Source organism: Cnephaeus nilssonii (assembly GCF_951640355.1).
Source record: "Cnephaeus nilssonii genome assembly, chromosome: 12".
Lineage (NCBI taxonomy): Eukaryota > Metazoa > Chordata > Mammalia > Chiroptera > Vespertilionidae > Cnephaeus > Cnephaeus nilssonii.
In genome coordinates, this window is record NC_137083.1 from 71,162,737 (window position 1) to 71,184,873 (window position 22,137).

General features: G+C 38.9%; 1 protein-coding gene across 1 annotated transcript in view; it reads right to left on the reverse strand.

Annotated features, from left to right (window-relative positions):
- Nucleotides 1-22,137, reverse strand: part of CFTR (CF transmembrane conductance regulator) — a 183,019-nt gene that overhangs the window by 119,424 nt on the left and 41,458 nt on the right. The window contains exons 4-9 of the mRNA XM_079785504.1: nucleotides 12,409-12,624; nucleotides 8,767-8,856; nucleotides 7,728-7,891; nucleotides 6,538-6,663; nucleotides 2,736-2,982; nucleotides 360-452 (exon numbers count right to left, since the gene is read on the reverse strand). Of these exons, the coding sequence (XP_079641630.1) occupies nucleotides 360-452; nucleotides 2,736-2,982; nucleotides 6,538-6,663; nucleotides 7,728-7,891; nucleotides 8,767-8,856; nucleotides 12,409-12,624 (936 nt within the window). The remainder of the gene's footprint in view (nucleotides 1-359; nucleotides 453-2,735; nucleotides 2,983-6,537; nucleotides 6,664-7,727; nucleotides 7,892-8,766; nucleotides 8,857-12,408; nucleotides 12,625-22,137) is intronic.

Genomic DNA, 22,137 nt, shown 5'->3' on the forward strand with positions numbered 1-22,137 from the left:
ATATTCCCATTTTACAGATGGAGAATCAAAGGCTCCACAAAGTTCAATAACTCGATCTAGATTACACAGATAACAAACAGCAGAACCAGGATTCAAATTCAGCCCTACCCAGATCCAAAATCAATGAACTTTGTATTACTTCCTGATATGTTACGTGAAACAATTACATGACTCAGAAAAATGTAAAGAGGCTTCAATAACATCTTTAACATTCCTGAGCCTCTACTTCTTAATCCATAAAATAAGTGGAGTGGTTCACCTTCCAGTTCTAACCTCATTTTCATTGTCCATTAATATGAAAATGACATTCACACAAAAAAAATGCTTACTATTTAAGTAAATTTTTTTTAAATTCTTACCTCTTCCCAGAAAGCTGTTACATTCTCCATCACTACTTCTGTAGTTGTTAAGTTATATTCCAATGTCTTGTACTCTTGCTTTTGTAAGAAATCCTGTTAATAAAAACAGAGCAAAAACATTATTGTTATATTCTAATCCTATCTAATAAAAGAGTAATGTGCAAATTGACTGTCACTCCAACACACAAGATGGCTGCCCCCATGTGGACACAAGATGGCCAGCAGGGGAGGGCAGTTGGGAGGGACCAGGCCTGTAAGAGAGGGCAGTTGGGGGCGATCAAGCCTGCAGGGGAGGGCAGTTAGTGGTGACCAGGATGGCAGAGGAGGAAAATTGGGGGCTACTGGGCCTGCAGGGAAGGGCAGTTGGGGGGGACCCAGGCCTACAGGGGAGAGCAATTGGGGGGGACCAGGCCTGCAGGGGAGGGCAGTTGGGGGGGGACTAGGCCTGCAGGAGAGGGCAGTTAGGGGTGACCAGGCCTGCAGGGGAGGGCAGTTAGGGGTGACCAGGCCTGCAGGGGAGGGCAGTAAGGGGCAATCGGGCTGACAGGGGAGTGGTTAGGGGGTGATCAGGCTGGCAGGCAGAAGCAGTTAGGGGCAATCAGGAAGGCAGGCAGGCGAGCAGTTGGGAGCCAGCAGTCCTGGATTGTGAGAGGGATGTTCGACTGCCCATTTAGGCCCCATCCTACTGGGATGGGGCCTAAATGGGCAGTTGGACATCCCTCGAGGGGTCCCAGATTGGAGAAGGTGCAGGCTGGGCTGAGGGACACACCACCGCCCCCCGTGCACAAATTTCATGCACCAGGCCTCTAGTGTTTTATAGAACTTAGAAAGCATCCTGCATTAGCCAATTTGCCTCAATTAGGACAAAGAGAAAACCAGTATCTTTATCTTTATAGCTTTTTAGAAGCATCATTAGCATCACTTCTCTGGGTTAATTGAGGGTGTGAAGATCTGATATAACTAATTTTAAGGCATCAAACCTTGATTCTAAAAGGGCCCTATAGAAACTCCCATTCACAGTGTTCTGAGGGCAAGTGGAAGCACAAGGAAGAATTAAGCCCAGGCATCCTGAAGTCTTCACCACTGGAGGTAATGAAACCAGCCTGGTCCTTGCCTCACTTTCCCCCTTTCTTCTTAACTTTTCTCTCTCTTGCTACCTCAATTTTGGTTTCTCTCTTTTTCTCTAATTTTTTTTTAAGATCTGTATTCCTGTTCAGTGGCCCCTCTCTGTCTCTGTGACACTTTCATTTTCTCATTTCTGGTCTATAGGTCTGTTCTCTCTCTCTCTCTCTCTCTCTCTCTCTCTCTCTCTCTCTCTCTCTCTCACACACACACACACACACACACACACACACACACACACACCTGTGATGGGTTAAGAGAAGAATTAAGATTAGTCCAAGACCTGCTATGGTTTTGAGCTACACTCATCAATTTGCCTAAATTGCAGATCTCAAACTCACATGTTTGAAATATGATAAAATTAGGGAAGAGGACCCCTTTACTATATATTCCAATCCTTCAAAAGAGGCTGAAGATACAATTTATTGCATATGTGACATCTCCTCATTTTTAAATGTTGGCAAATAATTCTAATGTTTTTGTTCTTTTTAATGTGAAGTTCAAATGAAACTGGTCTAGGGGCCAAAATTAGGTCCATGGGCCACAATTTGCAAACTCTGGCCTAGATTAAATAATGGTAGAACCAGTGAAAAGTGGCTCACCTTTCCCCATCACCTTTATGTATGTCACAATGACTTATTTTCTGGTTAAATATTTAAATAGTATTTTAAAAGTATAATAAAAACATTTTCACCTGCATATTAATTATAAAAATCACATACAAGTTCATAGTAGTGATTAAATTAGCTTTGTATAAACTTGAGTCTCATCACTTAAGGACTTTAGAACTTTTCTTCAGAGCTACCAGCTACATCAGCATTGCTGAGGTTTTAAGGTAACTCATGTGATATAAAATACCATTTGCATCCACCATATTGCCCAAGGAAATACTTGGAAAAGTTTGAAGTGAACATTCCTAGAATTAGCTGGAAAGTTTTTTTAACTTCCTGGTAAATCTGCCACCATCTTTGTGCACATTTGCCAAGTTCATGAGAATAACCAATTGATTGATTACTTGAATAAAATTCCCCAGAATACAGAAACAATATTCTCTGCAATTGCTTTGACTTGAGAGGATCTCACAGGCTTTTATTTTATTTCAATAAACTTTCATTACTAGGGCTTGTTAGACCACATATAGACGTCAAGAGAGAAAATTCTGAGCATCAAACAGGCCCAAGAGAGTCTGCCCACTATTAAAGTTCTAAACTATTCTAAAATCATTGTATACAATGCCCACTAATGGTACATTACCTGTATTTTGTTTATTGCTCCAAGAGAGTCATACCATGTCTGTACAGCCCAGGGGAATTGCCGAGTGACTGCCATGCGCAGAACGATGCAGAATGAGATGGTCGTGAATATTTTTCGAAGGATGACTCCTTTGTTCAATGCATAGGGAAGCACAGATAAAAACACCACAAAGAACCCTGAGAAGAAGAAGGCTGAGCTATTGAAGTATCTCACGTAGGCTGCCTTCCGGGTCAGTTTCAGTTCTGTTCTATAAAACAAAACAGTAAGATTTGGACGCTCATTTCCTTTGCATCTTGGAATCTGAACACAGGTTCGAAAGGCTTTGTGCCCTCGGGCAAGTTAGTTAACTTCTCTGGGCCTCACTTACCTTATCTGAAAGAGGAATAGAAATGAATGCATCAGTGTTTTGTCCATAATACCTGTAATTATTATTTCTAAACTGTAACTACTAAGCTCAATTATTATTACATTATTTTCACACCTTTATCACTTCATTATAATTAGTAAGATTAGTGAGACTTCGATAATTTTTTGTTTCTTGGTTGGTGTTTTAAGTGATTAGGTGTAGAAATGAGGACAATGTTATAAGATTTATAAAAAAAAAAAAAGAGAGAGAGACAATTCTATGGTTCCCTAATAGCTTCTTAGCACTTCAGAAATTCTAGCTTGGCTTTGGGGAACACAAAAAATAACATATAAGCCACAGAGGAGTGTTTCTCAAATGTTAGCATAAGTAAAAATTACCTGAGAAACTTTTTGAAATACAGAGTCTCAGGCCCAGCTTTCAGAGACATTGAGTGAGTGAGTCTGGAGAAGGCCTCAAAAAAAAAGAACCCAAGTGATTCTGTTGCAGGTGGTTCTTGAAAATTATGAATGAAAATCCTGCATCCTCTTTGTCTCTCTCATTTCAGTATAATTATTTGCAATCACATTATACTTCTGATCTGAATCTAGGCTAAACTGCAAATGTGAACTTTTTTTAAAAAAACACACAGAAGAGGTTTAAATGCTCCAACCAGAAAACAGGAAGTGCAGAGGTGAGAACAGAGGACAATATGGCCTTCAACTTAGTCCCATTCTTCCAGGACCATAAAAGCTCGGGTCACGTGATTCTCCTGTTCAGCTCTTATAAGGGAAAGAGCAGTGGGGACACAGACAGTAGAGGGTCCTGGTGGGAGGGAGCAATAGGTGTGCCTGGCATTTGGGTGCTGCTTTCACACATTTGCATAACCCAGAAAGGTTCTCATTCTTAAGAGACAGAATTCAGAGGGAATCTTCTTTTCTTTCAAGTTTAACAAATGTAATCTTGTGCCCTAACTAGTTTGGCTCAGTGGATAGAGCGTTGGCCTGCGGACTGAAGGGTCCCAGGTTCGATTCCAGTCAAGGGCATGTACCTTAGTTGCGGGCACATCCCCAGCAGGAGGCAGCTGATCGATGTTACTCTCTCATGGATGTTTCTAACTCTCTATCCCTCTCCCTTCCTCTCGGTAAAAAATCAGTAAAATATATTTTAGAAAATGTAATCTTGAGCACTCTGATGAAGAAAATAGAGTTCAATGTGCCCAACCTAGATTCTGATTTATAGTCTAATGCTTACTTTTATTGATTATTTGGCATTGAAGACAGATTATGAGTTTGGAATCTCACTGGGGTTTGACTCCTGGCTGTGACAGGAAAAGCGATGCCATCTTAAGTAAATTGTTCTTCCCTCTGATCCTTCAGAATCCACATCCGTAGAAGGGAAGCATACAGCTTCCTGGTGGAGCTGCTGTCAAGATAAAGGACTTTTCAGCCCAGGGCCTGGCACTTGGAACTTACTATGTTGTCTTTAATCTTCATCCAAGAAAGACTAATACTGGCTCTGCTGATATTAATAAAATGCTAGAAAACACAGTTTACAAAAATGTTTATAAATCTGTCAAAATTGTTGTTGAAATGTATTAGAAACAGTTGAGGAAAATGGAACAAGTGTACTATAGGAAAAGAATAATGGATTCAAGAACATTTATAAGAATCACCAAGAAAGCAGTGCTCTCCATAATAAAATCACTCACACTTTATGAGTCATAAAAATATTTTACCAGTTTCTTATAAAAAAATTGAAAGTGACTTTATCACCAGAGAGCAATAAAGGAGTAGATAATCTGTATTTTAAAAAGTTTCTCAGGTAAGTTGTACTTATGCTAACATTTGCACAGCCTTTTGCCCAGTTCAACAGTGGCCCAAGCTGAGGTAACTTCCCCTTTGAAGTGCATCCTACCAATCTCTTCCAGAACATTATATTTGCTCTTCTGAATAGAAGCAATTCTTGCTTTCCCATTTTACGTCAGCACTTTCCAGCCTTTTCAGGTAACAATTTCTTGCCAGATTAAGGAACTGGATTATACAAGTTACAACCAAGCATTTCCTATTAGAATTGGTCAAACAGAAATACAGAGTAGGAAGGATAGATATCATCATTTGAGGAACAGAGCGGGGGAAAGTCAGCAAGCAGAAAGGCCTGACCAAGAGTTTATCTTGACACCTGAGAAAACTCCTCTTCACTCTTGCTATGCCTGTGTTTGTAGGCACAGGAACGACCAAGGAGGTAAGTGTGATGGAAAACACTTGCTATTGAGAAAAAAAGACTTGAACAAAACAATTTCCCAAGATCTTTAACGATGATGTTTCTGGAAAGAAAATATAATTCCTTTCCTGGATTTGTCTTGAAAGGCATAATAAAAACAGGTGAGCAATACTGTTTAGGAAATAAATACCCTTTTACTCTTTCTATTTACATGGCAAAGGACTTAACATTTCAGCGTTTCTTTTGTTGTTCCAATCACACACCTGCAGCTCAGTTGCCATCACTGTCTACTGGAATCAGCAGCCTGCATTCCTGATAACCCACAGTCACACCATCCAAAAGGGCGCTGCTCTTCTTCTTAGTGTATTTTTCCCTGTGAAACTCTCATGTTATCCGTTCTGAAATTATTTGTCTGCTAACAGTATATCTATCCCCACTGAGTCTCCCAGAGCATTTATTTGAATGCAGTTTGCAGAACATGGAACTTGACTAAAGATAAATGGTCTCATGCCTACCTTAGTTTGTATTTTGCCAAAAATTATCTCAGTAATCTTATCTCAGCCTGTGCTATACTTTTTTATTTTTGCTGGATATCATCTTTACTAATCAGTGAAAGAAAGGTTATCTGAGGCGAAACAAGACTAGAGATAGGTGTCGAGTACTGATTCTAACTCAGGAGGATGTGGTTTTCGTTACTTGAACTGACTTCCCAAGGGGAAGGTTTACAGAAACATGATGTATAGGTATTACCCTGCGCTATTATTTTTAAGTTAAGGAAGAACAAACATCTTAACCAAAGGAAGCGGGGTGTTGTTTTCTTTTTTCATTTTCCATGAGCCATAACGCAGAGCTTAAGGAAAATATAACAACAGCCAATCATTTATTTGGTTCAGAATTGTGCACTTCTTACTCTAGCAGTTCCGCTTCAGGTTTCAATCAGCCTCCAGCACCAGGAGTATTACTTTAGTCAAATAAGTGTAGTAAGCAGTTATAAGCACATATAAGAGATTCTTTTGTGAGGTATAAATACCTTGCTAGTGAAAACACACCTGACAAATGATGTAAATCTACAGCCCATGAAAATGACTTTATGCCACTAACACATGAATATTTGAGATAACTTAATACAATTATTTGTCAGAAACTTCAAATATGAGCTAGAAGTCCACTGAAAGTCATTTTTGAAATATTAAACATTCACTGACTAATGATACTGAAACTACCTAAATGACTTACTGCCTTAGGTTTTCAATCATTTTTTCCATTGCTTCCTCCCAGCAGTATGCTTTAACAGATTGGATATTTTCAATAATTTCTGAGGTGATCACCAGTCTTTCATTGATTTTCCCAGCTCTCTGATCTCTGTAAGTCAATCAATCAATTTAATAATTAGTAAAAACAAGGCACGTTATACACTAAGAACTGCTCAAGCTTTTAAAAAGTCACATTTCTTTTATTATTAAACAGCATTTCATTATCAAATAGATGAAAAAAATAATTAGCTACCACTTAATAAATGACCCCTATGTACCAGACATTGTAGTAGATGCATTTCATACACTATTGCTGATCCTTACTGACAGTCTAGGAGTGGTGGTTATCTCTATTTTAAAGATGAAAAAACCAGAAACTCAGTGAAGTGGCTTACTTAGGTCACATAACTAGTGAGGGTGCTCTCTGGGATTCCAGCCAAGAGCTAACTGACTCCAAAATTTTTGTACATTTTCTATCATGTTCTAGCTGACAAACTCCTCTAAGCATTGACTGATATCACTGAGTCATTCTGTAATATAAAGTAATTAAGGCTTTGATGTGATAATCCATGAACCAGGTAGTAAAAGCTTATAAACTACCCAAAATCTATGTGTTCCTTCCCACTCAATTAATGTTTTATCCATTATACTTAAATCTCATGATCTACAAAAGTGAACTGAATGCTGACATATTTATAAAGAAATTCTACAAATTGACAAGTAAAAAATGTCCCAATGATATAGGAAATATTCTTTGCACCATTAAAATAATTCCTTGATGGTGTGCTCACCACCGAAAGGCAGGTGTCATTCAATCACCATTTACCGCCCCCCGCCTTTACACTGTTTTAATTACCCTCACCCTCCTTTCCTTCTGGTCATCACTATACTGTTGTCTATGAGGTTGTTTTTTCCCTTAATCCCTTCACCTTTTCACCCAGCCCCCAAACCCCTCCCCTCTGACAGCTGTCAGTCTGTTCTCTGAATCTAGTTTCCATTTTGTTTGTTTGTTTATTTTGTTCATTAGATTTCATATATAAGTGAAATCATATGGTAAAAAATAAATAAAATCAAATAATTCCTTTTTAGTGACACCCAGTAAGTGATGCACAGAGCAGTCCTGGGATTATTGAAAACTTAAAACCCTTTCAAGCTATGTAAATAGAGTGCTACCTGTACTTCATCATCATTCTCCCTAGCCCAGCTTGGAACACGGAGAGGACTATGAGGAAAGCAAGTCCACAGAAGGCGGAGGCCTGTAACAGATCCCAAAGCAGCCCCATCAGGAGCGTCACTTGTAGAGGTGCGATCCACACGAAATGCGCCAGTGCAAGTCCCTGGAAAATAAAATCACGGTGAAAACTGGTGATATTTTATCCCTCACCCCACCCCCCCCAAAAAAAAACAGACGAGCATAGATGAATGATCTTCTACAATCAAACACTTTACGATTCTGAGCACACTAAAATCTAGGTATTCATTACATAAAACACGTAGCAAATATGCTTAAACCTTCTACACACAGACTAGGATTTCCCAAGGAACACATTTCAAGCTACTGCATTTTTATGTATGGGTTTTGTTTTTTTAATCCAGGGGACTTGACATTGGATCTCTTAAGTGTCATGTCAAGAATTTCTTTTAAATAACTTACTTCTATTTGGAGAAAGCAAGAGCCATGAGAGAACAAGACTGTCCAGAAGCCCCGTCTCCAAGGCGCAACTCCGACCACATATTCAGAATAAACGCATGCTCAATGCAACAGGAATTTATTTAGCGCCTGTTTAGGGCTCAATGCAACGTTAAATATTGAAAATGCAAAGATCAATAAGACACATTATCTGTTCTCAAGGAACTAGCATTTATTTGTGACGCAAGATGGCACTGACCAAAAATTGCTCAGAATATCATATTCAACCAAAGTAAATAAATGATTTAAAGTATTAAAAGAAAACAATATCTGATAAGGATTGAATTTTGAAAACTTCACCACCTACCCAGCAAGCTGAGATTCCTTTGAACTGGGTGGTTCCACAAGGCCCCAGAATGGCACCTTACTACACAACTTACCTTTCTCAGTTTTCAAAAATAGGGAAGGTAGAGAGATGTGTTCTACTTAACCACTTATTACCATTATCTGACCCAGGAAAACCTTCAGGGTTGTACGATTTTTAACGATAATGAATAAAAGATTATATCAGTAGGTACATACTTCATCAAATTTGTTCAGGTTATTGGAAAGGAGACTAACAAGTTGTCCAATACTGATTTTATCTAGAACACGGCTTGACAGCTTTAAAGTCTAAAAGAAAAAATGGGAAGTTAGATGATGTTGAAAAACAGAAGACAAATATATCCATAAGTAACATTATAACATAGCTGAGGTATTAGTTTACTATGTGTGTATTTTTAAGTAAAGATAATGAAAATTACTTTATGTTCATTTGGCTTTCTACCTTCTCAGATATATTAACATTGCTCTTCATAACAAATATTATACTGGCATGCCCCTCATTATTTTATTTTCCAGCATCTAGACAGTAGTCTTTTTTGCTCCTCCAAAATGGAAATGATATTGTATCTAAATACTTATTTATACAGTGTGAAGGGTTTGTTTTATTGTTATAAAACACGGAACCAAAGGCAGCGGAAATTTTAATTAAAACCTTGGCCTTGCCCTGGCCGGTATTGCTCAATGGGTTGGACATTGTCCCCCGCACTGAAGGGTTCCCTGTTTAATTCCCAGTTCGGGCACATGCCTGGGTTGTGGGTTTGATTCCCAATGATCATTCAGGAGGCAGCCAATCAATGTTTCCCTCTCACATCAGCATTTCTCTCTCCCTTCCTCTCCCTCTAAACATCCATTTTAAAAATCTTTAAAAAAAATACAAAAACCTTGGCCTTACATTTTGCTTGCAGTCCTATTGTAACTCTATTGAATAAAATTAATGCCAAAGTCTATTAAAGTACATTATGAATAACTGAATCATTAATAATTTTGTGAAAGATTATACCACTAATATAAAATCCTTATATTTTACAAAGAAATATACATTCATATATACAAAATAGAAGTGTGTAGTAGATAAATGAATTATGTTATAAAAAATTACAGTCATACTTTACCTGCAAAATTTAATAAGAATTGATTTGCCATTTATATGAAAGTATCCATCTAATATTTGTTTTAACTAAATTCCTCACATATGTATTGAGCACTCAGTAGATGCAAATCATTATATTTAAGGCTTCAAAGATTATTATTAAGATTAAAAAAACATAATTCTTGCCTCAAGGCAACCTAGTCCGTGCATATCTAAATATGATAAAGATAAATGAGTTAAAGGGAGTAGAATATAATAGAGTGGTTAAGAGAAAGTTCACATATCTAGTTACAAAGTGTGGAAAAATTTTATTGAAGGGGTAGAATTTAAGATGGGTGTTGAATAATGAATAGCATATAGATAAGCACAGATGAAGAAGGAATCAAGACAATTAATTCCAAAACACTATTAGAGCAACATGAGGGTAGGGGAGGAATCCACTGAGCTGGATCACACATAACTTAGTAACTGACTCAGTCTCAGGTGACTGAGTTCTCTTTCCACGGGGCTCCATGTTAAGCACAATAAACACTCAGTGAATATTTTTCACTTTAGTTTTCTCTATCTTGTTGAAAATCACAGGCAAAGCTAAATTTAGTTTGTACTTAGATTCATTTATTTAAAATATAATTTGAACATGTCACAGTTGCAGATTTGGGAACAAAGCAAAATGCTGCCTATTACAAAATTTGGAATACTGCAGAAAGAATTAGCGGTGGCCTGCCACATGGATGAAAATGGTCACCCAAAGGTACCAGTTTACTTTAGGGACCAAACCACAGCCATTTGGAGATGCAATTGCATTCTTTGGTGATTATATCAAAGAAAGCTAATGAATGTGGCTAGGTAAGTAAAGCAAACTGGGTAAGAACAGATATTCAATCATGAGAAAGAAGGAGACAACAGCTTATAACTTTTCATGAATACATTCTGGATCTGAAAGCACATGTATGTATTACTGTATTTGTGCTAAATGTTCGTTACAGGTGGGGCCTTATTTACAAACTAACCTGCTCCTTCTTTGATCTCTCTTCCCCTTTAGACCACACCATTTCATGCCTCTCTCTTCCCATATAACACGGTTTATCTTGCTACATGATTTCAGTGCTATTTTATTTTCCCTAATACTTGGAAAACTGTTCACTTCAAGGATTATGATTTATCCATTTTAGAAAATTTAAACAAGTTTTTCACAATGTTCTCTACTTTTTAGGTCTTAGTTTCTTAAAAGAAACCTTTTATCCATAGAAAAGGGATAATAGCTCCTACCATAGAAAGTTTGGGAGAGGCTCAAATGAGATAGTATACCAAAATCACTTAGAAGCTTGTCATGCATGTCATTAGCTATTACATATATTATGACAGTAAGAACTTTTATAAATATTTTTTAAACTGGATTCGACTTTCTTTAACACACTTGCTATGTAGATTCTACCTTCTAAATAATATCTAATAATTTCTTCACAAGTAAAATTTCTGAATCAAAATAAAATTTAATAAAATCGCTGTTGATTTATCACCCATGCTTTCCTAGTACTTGTGAACTGATAGACTGCAACTGAGATGATTTAAATAAAATGTGGACTCCATTTTTTTTCTTATGCCTCCATAAAAGGCTTCCTTGAACAATAAAGTATAGCTATCAAGGTTTTACAACACAAGTGACTTTACACATATATTCTAGAAGTTGTTATGGGTTATTTGCTAGAAGTAATTTCAGATCCATAACCCTTATAAACCAGTTAAATAAAGGTTTTACATTGGGAGAATAAAAGAGAGAATAAGGGTAAAGCAGTATCCAAATGATTCAACCTAATGACTTGGTAGATATAATCAGTCACATATGGTCTTGAAAACACATGTTATTGAAATTATCTTAAATTGTGTTTGCAAGGTAGCTAAATCTTAATCTGAACTTACCTAAATCATGCTTCAGCAACTTGGGTTCTTGTCTGGACAGTACACACAACCAGAGAAGGTTCTAACGGTTGCCATCCAAGTGCTATTCTAAAATATTTTGATTTGCAGAACTCACAGAATGACAAAAATCTAACCCAAAATAAGGCAGTGGGTAGGTGAATACACCACCGTGTCATAACAGTTAAGATGAAAACTTTCAGTGCTTAGATTATCATTAACAATTACATACTATATCCTTACTGTGTTGTTTTAAATATATTTTTATTGATTTCAGAGAGGAAGTGAGAGGGAGAGAGAGATAGAAACATCAATGATGAAAGAGAATCATGGATCGCTTGCCTCTTGCACCCCTCCCCACCCCCCTGGGGATCGAGCTTGCAACCCAGGCATGTGTCCTGACCTGGAATTGAACCGTGACCTTCTGATTCATAGGTCAATGCTTAACCACTGGGCAACACCAGCTGGGCAATATATTCTTATTGTTGAACACAAGCATGCATGGCATTTTTTATAAAACAGTATTTTGTCAATAACTTATGCAGATGGTAAGAATCATTTTAATGGGGAGCCATAGATTCCAAAAAATGATGATCTGACTAGCGAAAAAAAAACAAAAATGAAACTATACTACAGGCAGTTTATAGAAAGTGTTCAATAAATATTAAAGTGAATTAAATTATCAAAGGGAATTAGAAACAATAATTATTGCTGCCACTTATTTCACTGATTTATGAAATTGATTTCAGCATGTATCCCTAATTTGTAACCATATGGCATTTAAACCATGGTGCTACTCCATGTGGCCTGGAGACTGTTCAAGGAAATATTACCTTCTTATAAATCAAACTAAACATAGCTATCCTCATTTGCATTCCAATGTGATGAAGGCCAAAAATGGCTGGGTGCAGGAGCAGCGTCCTCAGGATAAAAAGAAGGCATAATCCTATGCCGAGGTAAATCGCGATGGAGCGTTCCACCTTATTATCTGGATCGTAGGAAGCTATGATTCTTCCCAGTAAGAGAGGCTGGACTGCTTTGGTGACCTCCTAGAGAAGAGAACAAACAGAGAAGTGAAATTTTATTCCCCTTTCATAAAATATCCTCACAACTTCAACATAGGATGTTTTATCTTTAGAGGAGAACTTAAAAGAGCCATGTCATATGTGGTAGAGAGAAGGAAAGACAGAAATATTGATGTGAGAGAAACACATTGGTTAGTTGCCTCCTGCACAACCCAGGTACATGCCCTTGACTAGAATCGAACCCAGGACCGTTTGGTCCACAGGCCAACACTCTATCCACTGAGCCAAACCAGCTAGGACATATGTGAAATTATTGCTATTGTTTTTAATATCTTTATACCATTACATTTTTCCCTAACCTGTCACCTCTATCACAATAGACCCATTTGCTGAATTGTTATTCAGTTGCAATTTATAACAAAATAAATGAAAGGTGTGTTACTCTGATTTAGACATCTATTCTACATATCGTCATCAATGAACTAGTTAGTTGTCATCTGGCCAAAAGAAGGCACACTCATCCCTTGAACAACAATGGCTATTCCACAAAAACGCTGGTAATATTACTCTGGGAGGGTGCATGGTCATAGAAAAAAATGCAGTTTATTTTCAGTAGAGAAAATTCCAGTAATAGGACCATCTGCCAGCATCAAACCAACACAAACCTCACAACGTGGAACTGTTAATATTCAAGGGCAAAATCAGCACTCCAACCCCCGCCCTTTAGTTTTTCCTACTCTGTTTTTGAGCAGCATGTTCTCTAATATTTACAATGGAACCATTGACAGATATCACCTGATTTTTTTATTTGGAAGGGAAAACAATGGTAACTGATACCTAGCTGAGTCTTTGAAGTACAGTCCTTTACAAAAATCATCCCTGTAATGACTGGGAGAAACATCATCCTACATTCTTGGCAGGTGAAAGCTGTGTGTACACTATTGGTCAGAGTATTTCAGAGACACAAGAAATGTCCCAATAAGGCACCATATAAAATAGTGCAAGCAGGCTGAGGCTTGAATGTAATGAGACGGAATATAAATTTATCTGAAACTTTGATCAAATATTTCATTACTTTTTATCAGACACAAATCAAAATGGAATTTGCCTAATGGTTCACTAGAATAAAAGAAGACAGATACAAATGTTTAAAATGGCATGACCATGAAATGAACACTGAATCCAGTCACGAAGCCCACATGCTTATCCCAGCATGTTACTTACACTCTTTGTCAACTTAGCTTAGTCACTTCCCTTCTCCGGATGGTTTCCTCGCGGATAAACTGAGTGGTGGAGCAAGCTGGTCTTGCAGGTCCCTTCAGTGCGAACTTCTCTGATTTTATGGCCTGAGCCAGGGGCGTTTCGTGGCACAGGCTGAGGATTCCTTGGGCAAATGGCCTGGCCCACATCCTGCCACCATATAGGTGTTTTCTACTCAGAGGGATACAAGTCTGAACAATGTTGAGTTCAGAAGACCAAGTGCCTAGAGAACAGCACAAGTAATTGCATTCCTGGTGGGAATTCTCTCAAGTCTCAGTTTAGCTGAGTCTCACGGAGAAAAATTAAGCCTGAAAATAACTCCTGGGAGATATATCTCGTCTCTCATGGGATCTTCCAGACCAGAGCTTAAAGTCACTGTGAATCTAAATCCTTTAGCAATTCTGTTCTGCCTGCAAACCCAGGTCAGGGCCAGATGTTTCTAGAGATAGGAAGTCTGCTGGATATTCAGACCATGAAAGAAAGTTCAAATGAAAATAGAAAACTTGGTTCAGGCTTGCAATTACATTAAATGAAATAAGCCCAAGATAACTTTACCTTGAAAATTACAATTCCAAACCCAAATCATACTTGTTTCTAATACAAATAGAATGATTAATTGAAAAATTTATACATTTATATTATTTTTCTATTGTGTGTAGTCAGTAAAATCATCATTATCATCTCAGCTCATTTTATTTTATTTTTTATTTTTTTAATATATTTTATTGATTTTTTACAGAGAGGAAGGAGAGAGATAGAGAGTTAGAAACATCGATGAGAGAGAAACATCAATCAGCTGCCTCCTGCACACCCCTACTGGGAATGTGCCCGCAACCAAGGTACATGCCCTTGACCGGAATCGAACCTGGGACCTTTCAGTCCACCGGCTGACGCTCTATCCACTGAGCCAAATCGGTTTTGGCAGCTCATTTTAAATATACTTGATATGTGTTAATCTCAGGAATACTAGGACATTATTTGAGAAATATTGAGCAGTTAAGATTTTTTAATATTGACAAATTAATTAATAGCACACCAAAAGTCTACAGAAGAACCTATGGTTATCTCAATAACAACTATAAAGGAATCTGATAAACTTCAGTATCTGTTTCTGATAATCTATATATATAAAAGGCTAAGTGACCGACCGTCAGTCCGACCGGCGTATATATATAATGCACACTGGCAATTTAAAAATAAACGTTGACTCATGTATGCACGATACATACCGTATAAAGCTCTCGCTGGCTCCAATCGCACGCATGTTTTAATTTTATGATACTATATTATATATATTACTAGAGGCCCGGTGCATGAAAATTCATGCACTGGGGGGAGGGGGGGGTGTTTCTCAGCCTGGCCTGCCCCCTCTCACAGTCCAGGAGCCCTCAAGGGTGGGAGGTGACCCAGCAATCAGGGGAAGGTGACGCCCCATCACACCTCTGCTGTTGCCACTGCCGGCAGCACAAGCCTCAGCCGGCCCTGGTTACCTGAGCCTTGGGCGGCCCTGGGCAGCTGGGAAGCCACCATCCAAGGCTTGCCTGTGCCTCAGGCCAGCCCTGGGTGGCTGGGCAGCTGCCATCCAAGCTGGAGGGTTGAGGGGACTCTGGAGGCAGGCGCGCGGAGCAGCCAGCCCCGTCTGGGGGCAGGCCCAGCCTTGCCACGTGCCTGCTGTCCCAGTGGGGCTGAGGGGACTGGGCACTGCTATCTTTGAGGGCGTGGCAGTCAATTAGCATATTCCCTCCTTATTGGCTGTGGGTGCCGCCATCTTTGAGGGTGGGGCAGTCAATTAGCATATTCCCTCCTTATTGGCTGTGGGTGCCGCCATCTTTGAGAGTGGGACAGTCGATTAGCATATTCCCTCCTTATTGGCTGTGGGCACCGCCATCCTTGTGGCAGTGTGAGGGTTAATTAGCATATTCCCTCTTTATTAGATAGGATTTTGACATGTAATTTTTTGCAGTAATGTAATTACCACACAAATCTTTCTTCTAATTAAATCCCTTTCAATGTGCATGAATGTGTGCACCAGGCCACTAGTGTTCTAAATACTCAAATATTAAGATACTAGAGGCCTGGTACACAAAATTCGTGCACTGGGGGTGGTCCCTCAGCCCGGCCTGTGCCCTCTTGCAGTCTGGGACCCCTTGGGAGATGTCCGACTGACAGCTTAGGCCTAAGCCTTCAGTCAGACATCCTTAGCGCTGATGTGGAGGTGGGAGAGGCTCCTGCCACCACCACTGCACTTGCAGCCATGAGCCCGGCTTCTGGCAGAGTGGTGCTTCCCCTGTGGGAACACACTGACCACCATGTGGCAGCTCCTGTGTTGAGCATCTGTCCCCTGGTGGTCAGTGCACATTCGGTTGATTTGCATATTAGCCTTTTACTATATAGGACTAGAGGCCCGATGCGTTCAGAGATCATAATAATCTGGCCACTCAGTGTATACTTTATAATACATTACTAACATATATTTTTAAATCTCAAATAAATAAAAACGTAAAAGCTTTTCAAAAAGAAAAACTGACTGTTGCAAAGATTACAAACTCCTCCAAGTTATTTTATAAGATTATGTAATCTTCATCAGAATTACAAGTAGAGTTTTTGGAAGTGAACTTTTACACCATAAGAGCATAGGCACTCTATCTTAGTTCTTACCAATCTCAACACCATGCACAATACCTAGCACAGAATATCCATTCAGCATGTATTTGTAGAATAAATGGATAAAATTATTCTAAGTTTCATTTTTTTTAAATGAGAGACTAATGAAAAACATTTGAGGAATAAGAATAATGTGTGAGAAGGTTTACATTATAAATATCAAATCATATTATACAACTATAATAACATATGGCATGAGAAAGAAACAGATTAATTCATTTGAAAAGTCCCCAAACTGGTTCAAGTACAAGTAATAATTAATATGTAATAAAACATGGCATTTTAATTCAGTGGATAAAGGCTAGATCACTCAATAAATAATGGAGAAACTGAACACTCATTCTAAAAATTAAATTTATTTCAAATAATTATTTGTAAATTCCATTAATGTACAATATTATATTACTTTCAGGTGTACAACTCAGTGATTAGATATTTATATAACTTAAAAAAATTATAAATCTAGTACCCATCTGACAGCATACATAGTTATTACATTATTGACTCTATTTCCTATGCTGTACTTTACATCACCATGACAATTCTGTATCTACCAATTTGTGCTTCTTAATCCCTTCACCCTTTCTCTTTCATGCCCCCAAACCCCCTCCCATCTGGCAACCATCGAAATGTTCTCTGTATCTATGAGTCTGTTTCTGTTCTGCTTGTTCATTTGTTTTTTAGATTCCACATATAACTGAAATCATATGGCATTTGTCTTTCTCTGACTTTTTTCACTCAGCATTAAACCCTATAAGTCCATTCATGTTGTTGCAAAGGCAATATTTTTATTCTTTTTTATAGCTGAGTCATGTTTCATTGTATATATGCACCACTTCTTATCAATTTATCTATTCATGGACACTTAGGTTGCTTCCATATTGTGGCTATTATAAATAATGCTGCAATGAACCTATGGATGTATGTGTCTTTTCAATTTAGTGTTTTGGGTTTCTTCAGATAAATACTCAGAAGCGGGATTGGTGTGTCCTTCTTTGTCTCTTGTTATATACTTTGTTTTAAAGTCTATTTGTTGTTGCTTCCATTTTTATGAAATAGCTTTTCCCATCTGTTTACCTTCAGTCTCTGTGTATCTTTTAATCTAAATGAAGTCTTGTAGCGAGTATAAGGTTCTTGTTTTGTTATCCCTTTAGGCACCGTATGTCTTTTGATTGGAGCATTTAATGCACTTCAATTTAATGCATTTGTTTAATAAATATGTATTTATTGTCATTTCATTATTCATATGTTTTAACTTTTTTTCTTCTTCTTTCACATTTCTTGTCGAACTGGTTTGGTGGTGACAAACTCCTTTAGCATTTTCTTGTCTGGGAAATTCTTTATGTCTCCTTGGATTCTAAATAATAGTGCTGCTGGGTAACCTTGGTGGTAGGTACTTGGTTTTAATCATTTTTAATATGGCTTGAAAAGTTTCTCTTGAGAAATCAGCTGACAGTCTTATGTGATCACCTCGCAGGTAATTGCTTTTTTCCTTACTACTTTTAAGATTCTCTCTTTGTCGTTAATCTTTGGCATTTTAATTATGATGTGTGTTGGTGTGGACCTCTTTGGTTTCATCTTGTTTAAGATTCTCTGTGCTTCCTAGACTTGTATGTCTATTTCCTTCACTAGGTTAGGGAAGTTTTCCATCATAACTTTCTAAAATAAGTTGTTTTTTTGTTTTGTTTTAAATATATTTGTATTGATTTCAGAGAGGAAGGGAGAGAAAGATAGAAACATCAATGATGAAAAAGAATCATTGATCAGCCACTGCCTCTATGCCCCCCTACTGGGGACCAAGCCCGCAATCCAGGCATATGCCCTTGATAGGAATCGAACCTCGGACCTTTCAGTCTGCAGGCCGATGCTCTATCCACTGAGCCAAACCAGCCAGGGCTCTAAAATAAGTTTTTAATTCCTTGTTCTTTCTCTTCTCCTTCCAGCACCCCCATGGTGCAAATGTTGATATGACTGAAATTTTCCGAGAGACTCCTTAAACTATCCTCATTTTTAATATTTATTTGTTTATTTATTTATTTATTTTTGCTGTTCTGATTGGGTGTTTTTCCCTTCCTTATCTTACAAATCACTAATTTGGTCCTCTGCTTCATTTACTTTACTGTTGATTTCTTATAATGTATTCTTAATTTCTGTTAATGTATTCTTAATTTCTGACTGGATCATTTTTATGTTTTCTACTTCTATTTTTATGTTTCCTATCTCTTTGTCAATGTTCTCAGAAAGTTCATAGAGTATCTTTACAACCAATGTTTTCAACTCTGCATCTAGTAGATTGCTTGTCTCTATTTTATTTAGGTGTTGCTGTGCTGTTTTTTCTAGAATTTTGTTCTGTTTTCATTTGGGACATGTATCAGTCTCCTCATTTTTGGCTACCTTGCTGTATGTGTTTCTGTGTATTAGGTAGAGCTGCTATGTTTTCCAGTCTTAGTAGAGTGACCTCATATAGTAGGTGTCCTACAGGGCCCAGTGGCACAGCCTCCTCAGTCACCTGAGTTGGGTGCTTCAAGTACGAGTCCTGTGCAAGCTGTGTGCACACTCCTGTTGTAGTTGACCTTGACTGCTATTGGCACCTCAATGAAAGGGATATACCCCCAGGCTGATCAGCTGCAAGAACTCGCTGAGACTGCAACAGAGGAGCTGCTGTGCAGAGACTGATTCAATGGAGCAGAACTTGCTTTTTAGCAGGAATCTGGTGCCAAATGAGTCTCTCTTGAGTGTGTCAGTCATGAAGGGGCTTGGGTGGTGCGCTTCAGCCTGAAGCTGTCCACCAGGTGTGCTAGCTCTAGGGCTACCCAGATATTGCAGGCCAAAGTCAGCTGCCACCTGTGTCCTGCCCAGGACAACCCAGCTTAGCTACAGAGCAATCTGCAGATGGCTCCTATTTTTGCTGTCTTTGGAGGTGGCCAGGAGAGGCCAAGCTGTGAATTAAGGCTGGCTGCCACTAATGTCGGGCTTGGGGTTACTTAGCAAGAGGCACAGGGCACCTGGAGGCCGAATGCTGCTTGTTTGGGGTTCATGAACCTTTGAGAGATTTCAGGAAAGTCTACATCATGAGCCAAGACAGGCTATTTGTATGTAAAAGCCACTAGAAATAGCTTGAGTGAGCCCTAAAGTTGGGTGGGGCGAGATATCAGGGAATCACCTGTGCAGGGAAAAGGGTGTTAGGCTAATGGAGACTCAGATATGGTGCCAGCCTGCAGGCTCTGTGGGAGGAATACTCACCTAGGAAACAAGGGCCTCTGCCCTAGCCGGTTTGGCTCAGTGGATAGAGCGTCGGCCTGCGGACTCAAGGGTCCCAGGTTCGATTCCGGACAAGGGCATGTACCTTGGTTGCAGGCACATCCCCAGTAGGGGGTATGCAGGAGGCAGCTGATTGATGTTTCTCTCTCATCTATGTTTCTAACTCTCTCTCCCTCTCCCTTCCTCTCTGTAAAATATCAATAAAATATATTTTAAAAAAAAGAAACAATGGCCTCTGACAGAAGTTCTGTAGGAGAAAGCTGCCCTTCCAGCCTTCAACCCAAAGCCAGACAATTCAGTCCCTCCTCCTACGTCCCTGCTGCCTTTTGGGCTGCTGCCCAATGGCTGAAGCTCAGAGTGAGCCCGAGTACGTCCGTGCATGGGTCATTTAAGAGGCATGCCTGAGACTACAGAAGTGCTCCATCTCACTTAGCCACAATTCCTGCTGGTTTATGCAATCGGAAGTTATGGAGACTTCTCTTCCTGGCACTGAAACCCTGGGGCTGGGACCAACAGCCAAGATATTCCTCCTGGTTTTTAATCACCAACTGTGAATGTGGGACCAGCCCATTTTGCTGCTCTGCCACTCCTATCAGTCTCAACATGGCTTCTGTATATTCTTAGTTATAGGACTTCTGTTCAGCTAGATTTCAGGTGGTCATGAATGATGGTGGTTCTGTAGTTTAGTTGCCATTTTGATATGGTTGTCAGAGGATGCAAATACCGTATTTACCATCTTGACCAAATTAAATTAGATTTAATGCATAAAAGTAATTTTGCCCAAGTTGCACTGACACGTATCACAATTTGATGATGGAAATATGCCCCGAGCTGCCTAGGAATCGAGAATATTTTTGAATGAATGCCTATGAATTTCTTATCATAATAAATATGTTGTGATAACCATATTCTCTCAGTAACCTGCTTACACAATTCTGTCACGTTGGCTTCCCTCTATTTACCCTTAATTGAGTCTCACAGAGCCAGTTTCAACAAGCCAGTTTGTCTTCTATGCTGGGAGCCTTAGATGTTAAAGACAATGTTGAATCTGGCTGCTGAGCCAAATGGAGAAAAACAAGTACACAGTCAATGATGAGAGGCCGTTGCTAATATGATTTAAAATTACATCAACATTGCAGAGAGACTAGCTCCTCATGATGACATTTCCTTTTTTCTTAAGCTTTCATGGTCAACAGCAAATGGTATAGTACTGTTTCAATCAGTACTGAAACCAATCAAACATTATACCACAGTTATCCTGATTTAGAGGGACTCAGAATACACAGGCCATTTTGAAAGAATGTCTACCTTTTACCAAGAATAATGTTATAGCAATTTCAAGAATCCCTGCTCATTTCATAAAACTTAAAAATTACTAAGATGTCACATACAAAGGAAATAAGGAATGCCCAGAAAAAAAAAATACTGTATATAGTGAGGCATTGGGATAATTTGTTTAAAAGAATAGAGGTCTAATTATAATGTCTACATTTTCTCCCCTTTTTCCTCCCTGTAAGCAACAACAACAAAATAGTGTTCCGCTATCAGATGCCTTGAAAAGCTACACTCATTTTAACCACCTCAGTAGTTACGTAAATTCTCTAAGACTTACAGTTTTCAACACTTTACTTAAAACTGCATGGCTTCAGCAAGGCGGCGTTTGCTCTTTGACAAGGGTGAGCCACTGCCAACGTTAATTTTCCTCTCCACGCCTTTTCACCGTATGCAATTCAGCTGCTATGCTATTGATTCTTTTCCTCGCCAATACTCTGTTCCCTTTGCAAATAAACTTGGCCCTTCAAATGTGCTGCCGGTTGCAGACCTCTAGCCCAGGGCTCAGGTTAACTTGGAAGCACCTCTCCCCTCACTCTCACCCAGGAGAGGATTTATGATCCCTTTTGCTGAGATATTTTTAAACTTGAGAAGTTTACGAGTAAGTGAGTCCTCCACACCCACTCCATTCTACTACTCCTTAATTTTGTTTATAAGTTTGATCCTCAGCACTGCTGGCTCTTCGGTGGATTCCATACAGGGCTTTCCCTAAGTATAAGTAAGTGAGAAGATTCTAGTTGGTTCTCCTGCTTTCTGCTGTGAACTTTCTTCAGATTTGCCCCTGAGGTGGCCAAGGAAGAATCCTCAACCTTAAAGCTTCTGCTAACCTGCGTCTCCTGAGAAGGTGCAAAGAAACCCAGCAGACTCAAGACCGGTTACTAGAGTCACCGTTCTGTTGGGAACCTAAATACAACCATTACAGATATAGTTATGCAGCAAGTGCAATCTGAGGTAGCAGAAGGATCATACGCTTTGAGGCTAACATTCAAATGTACCAAATGCATGACTTTGGGAAAGTTA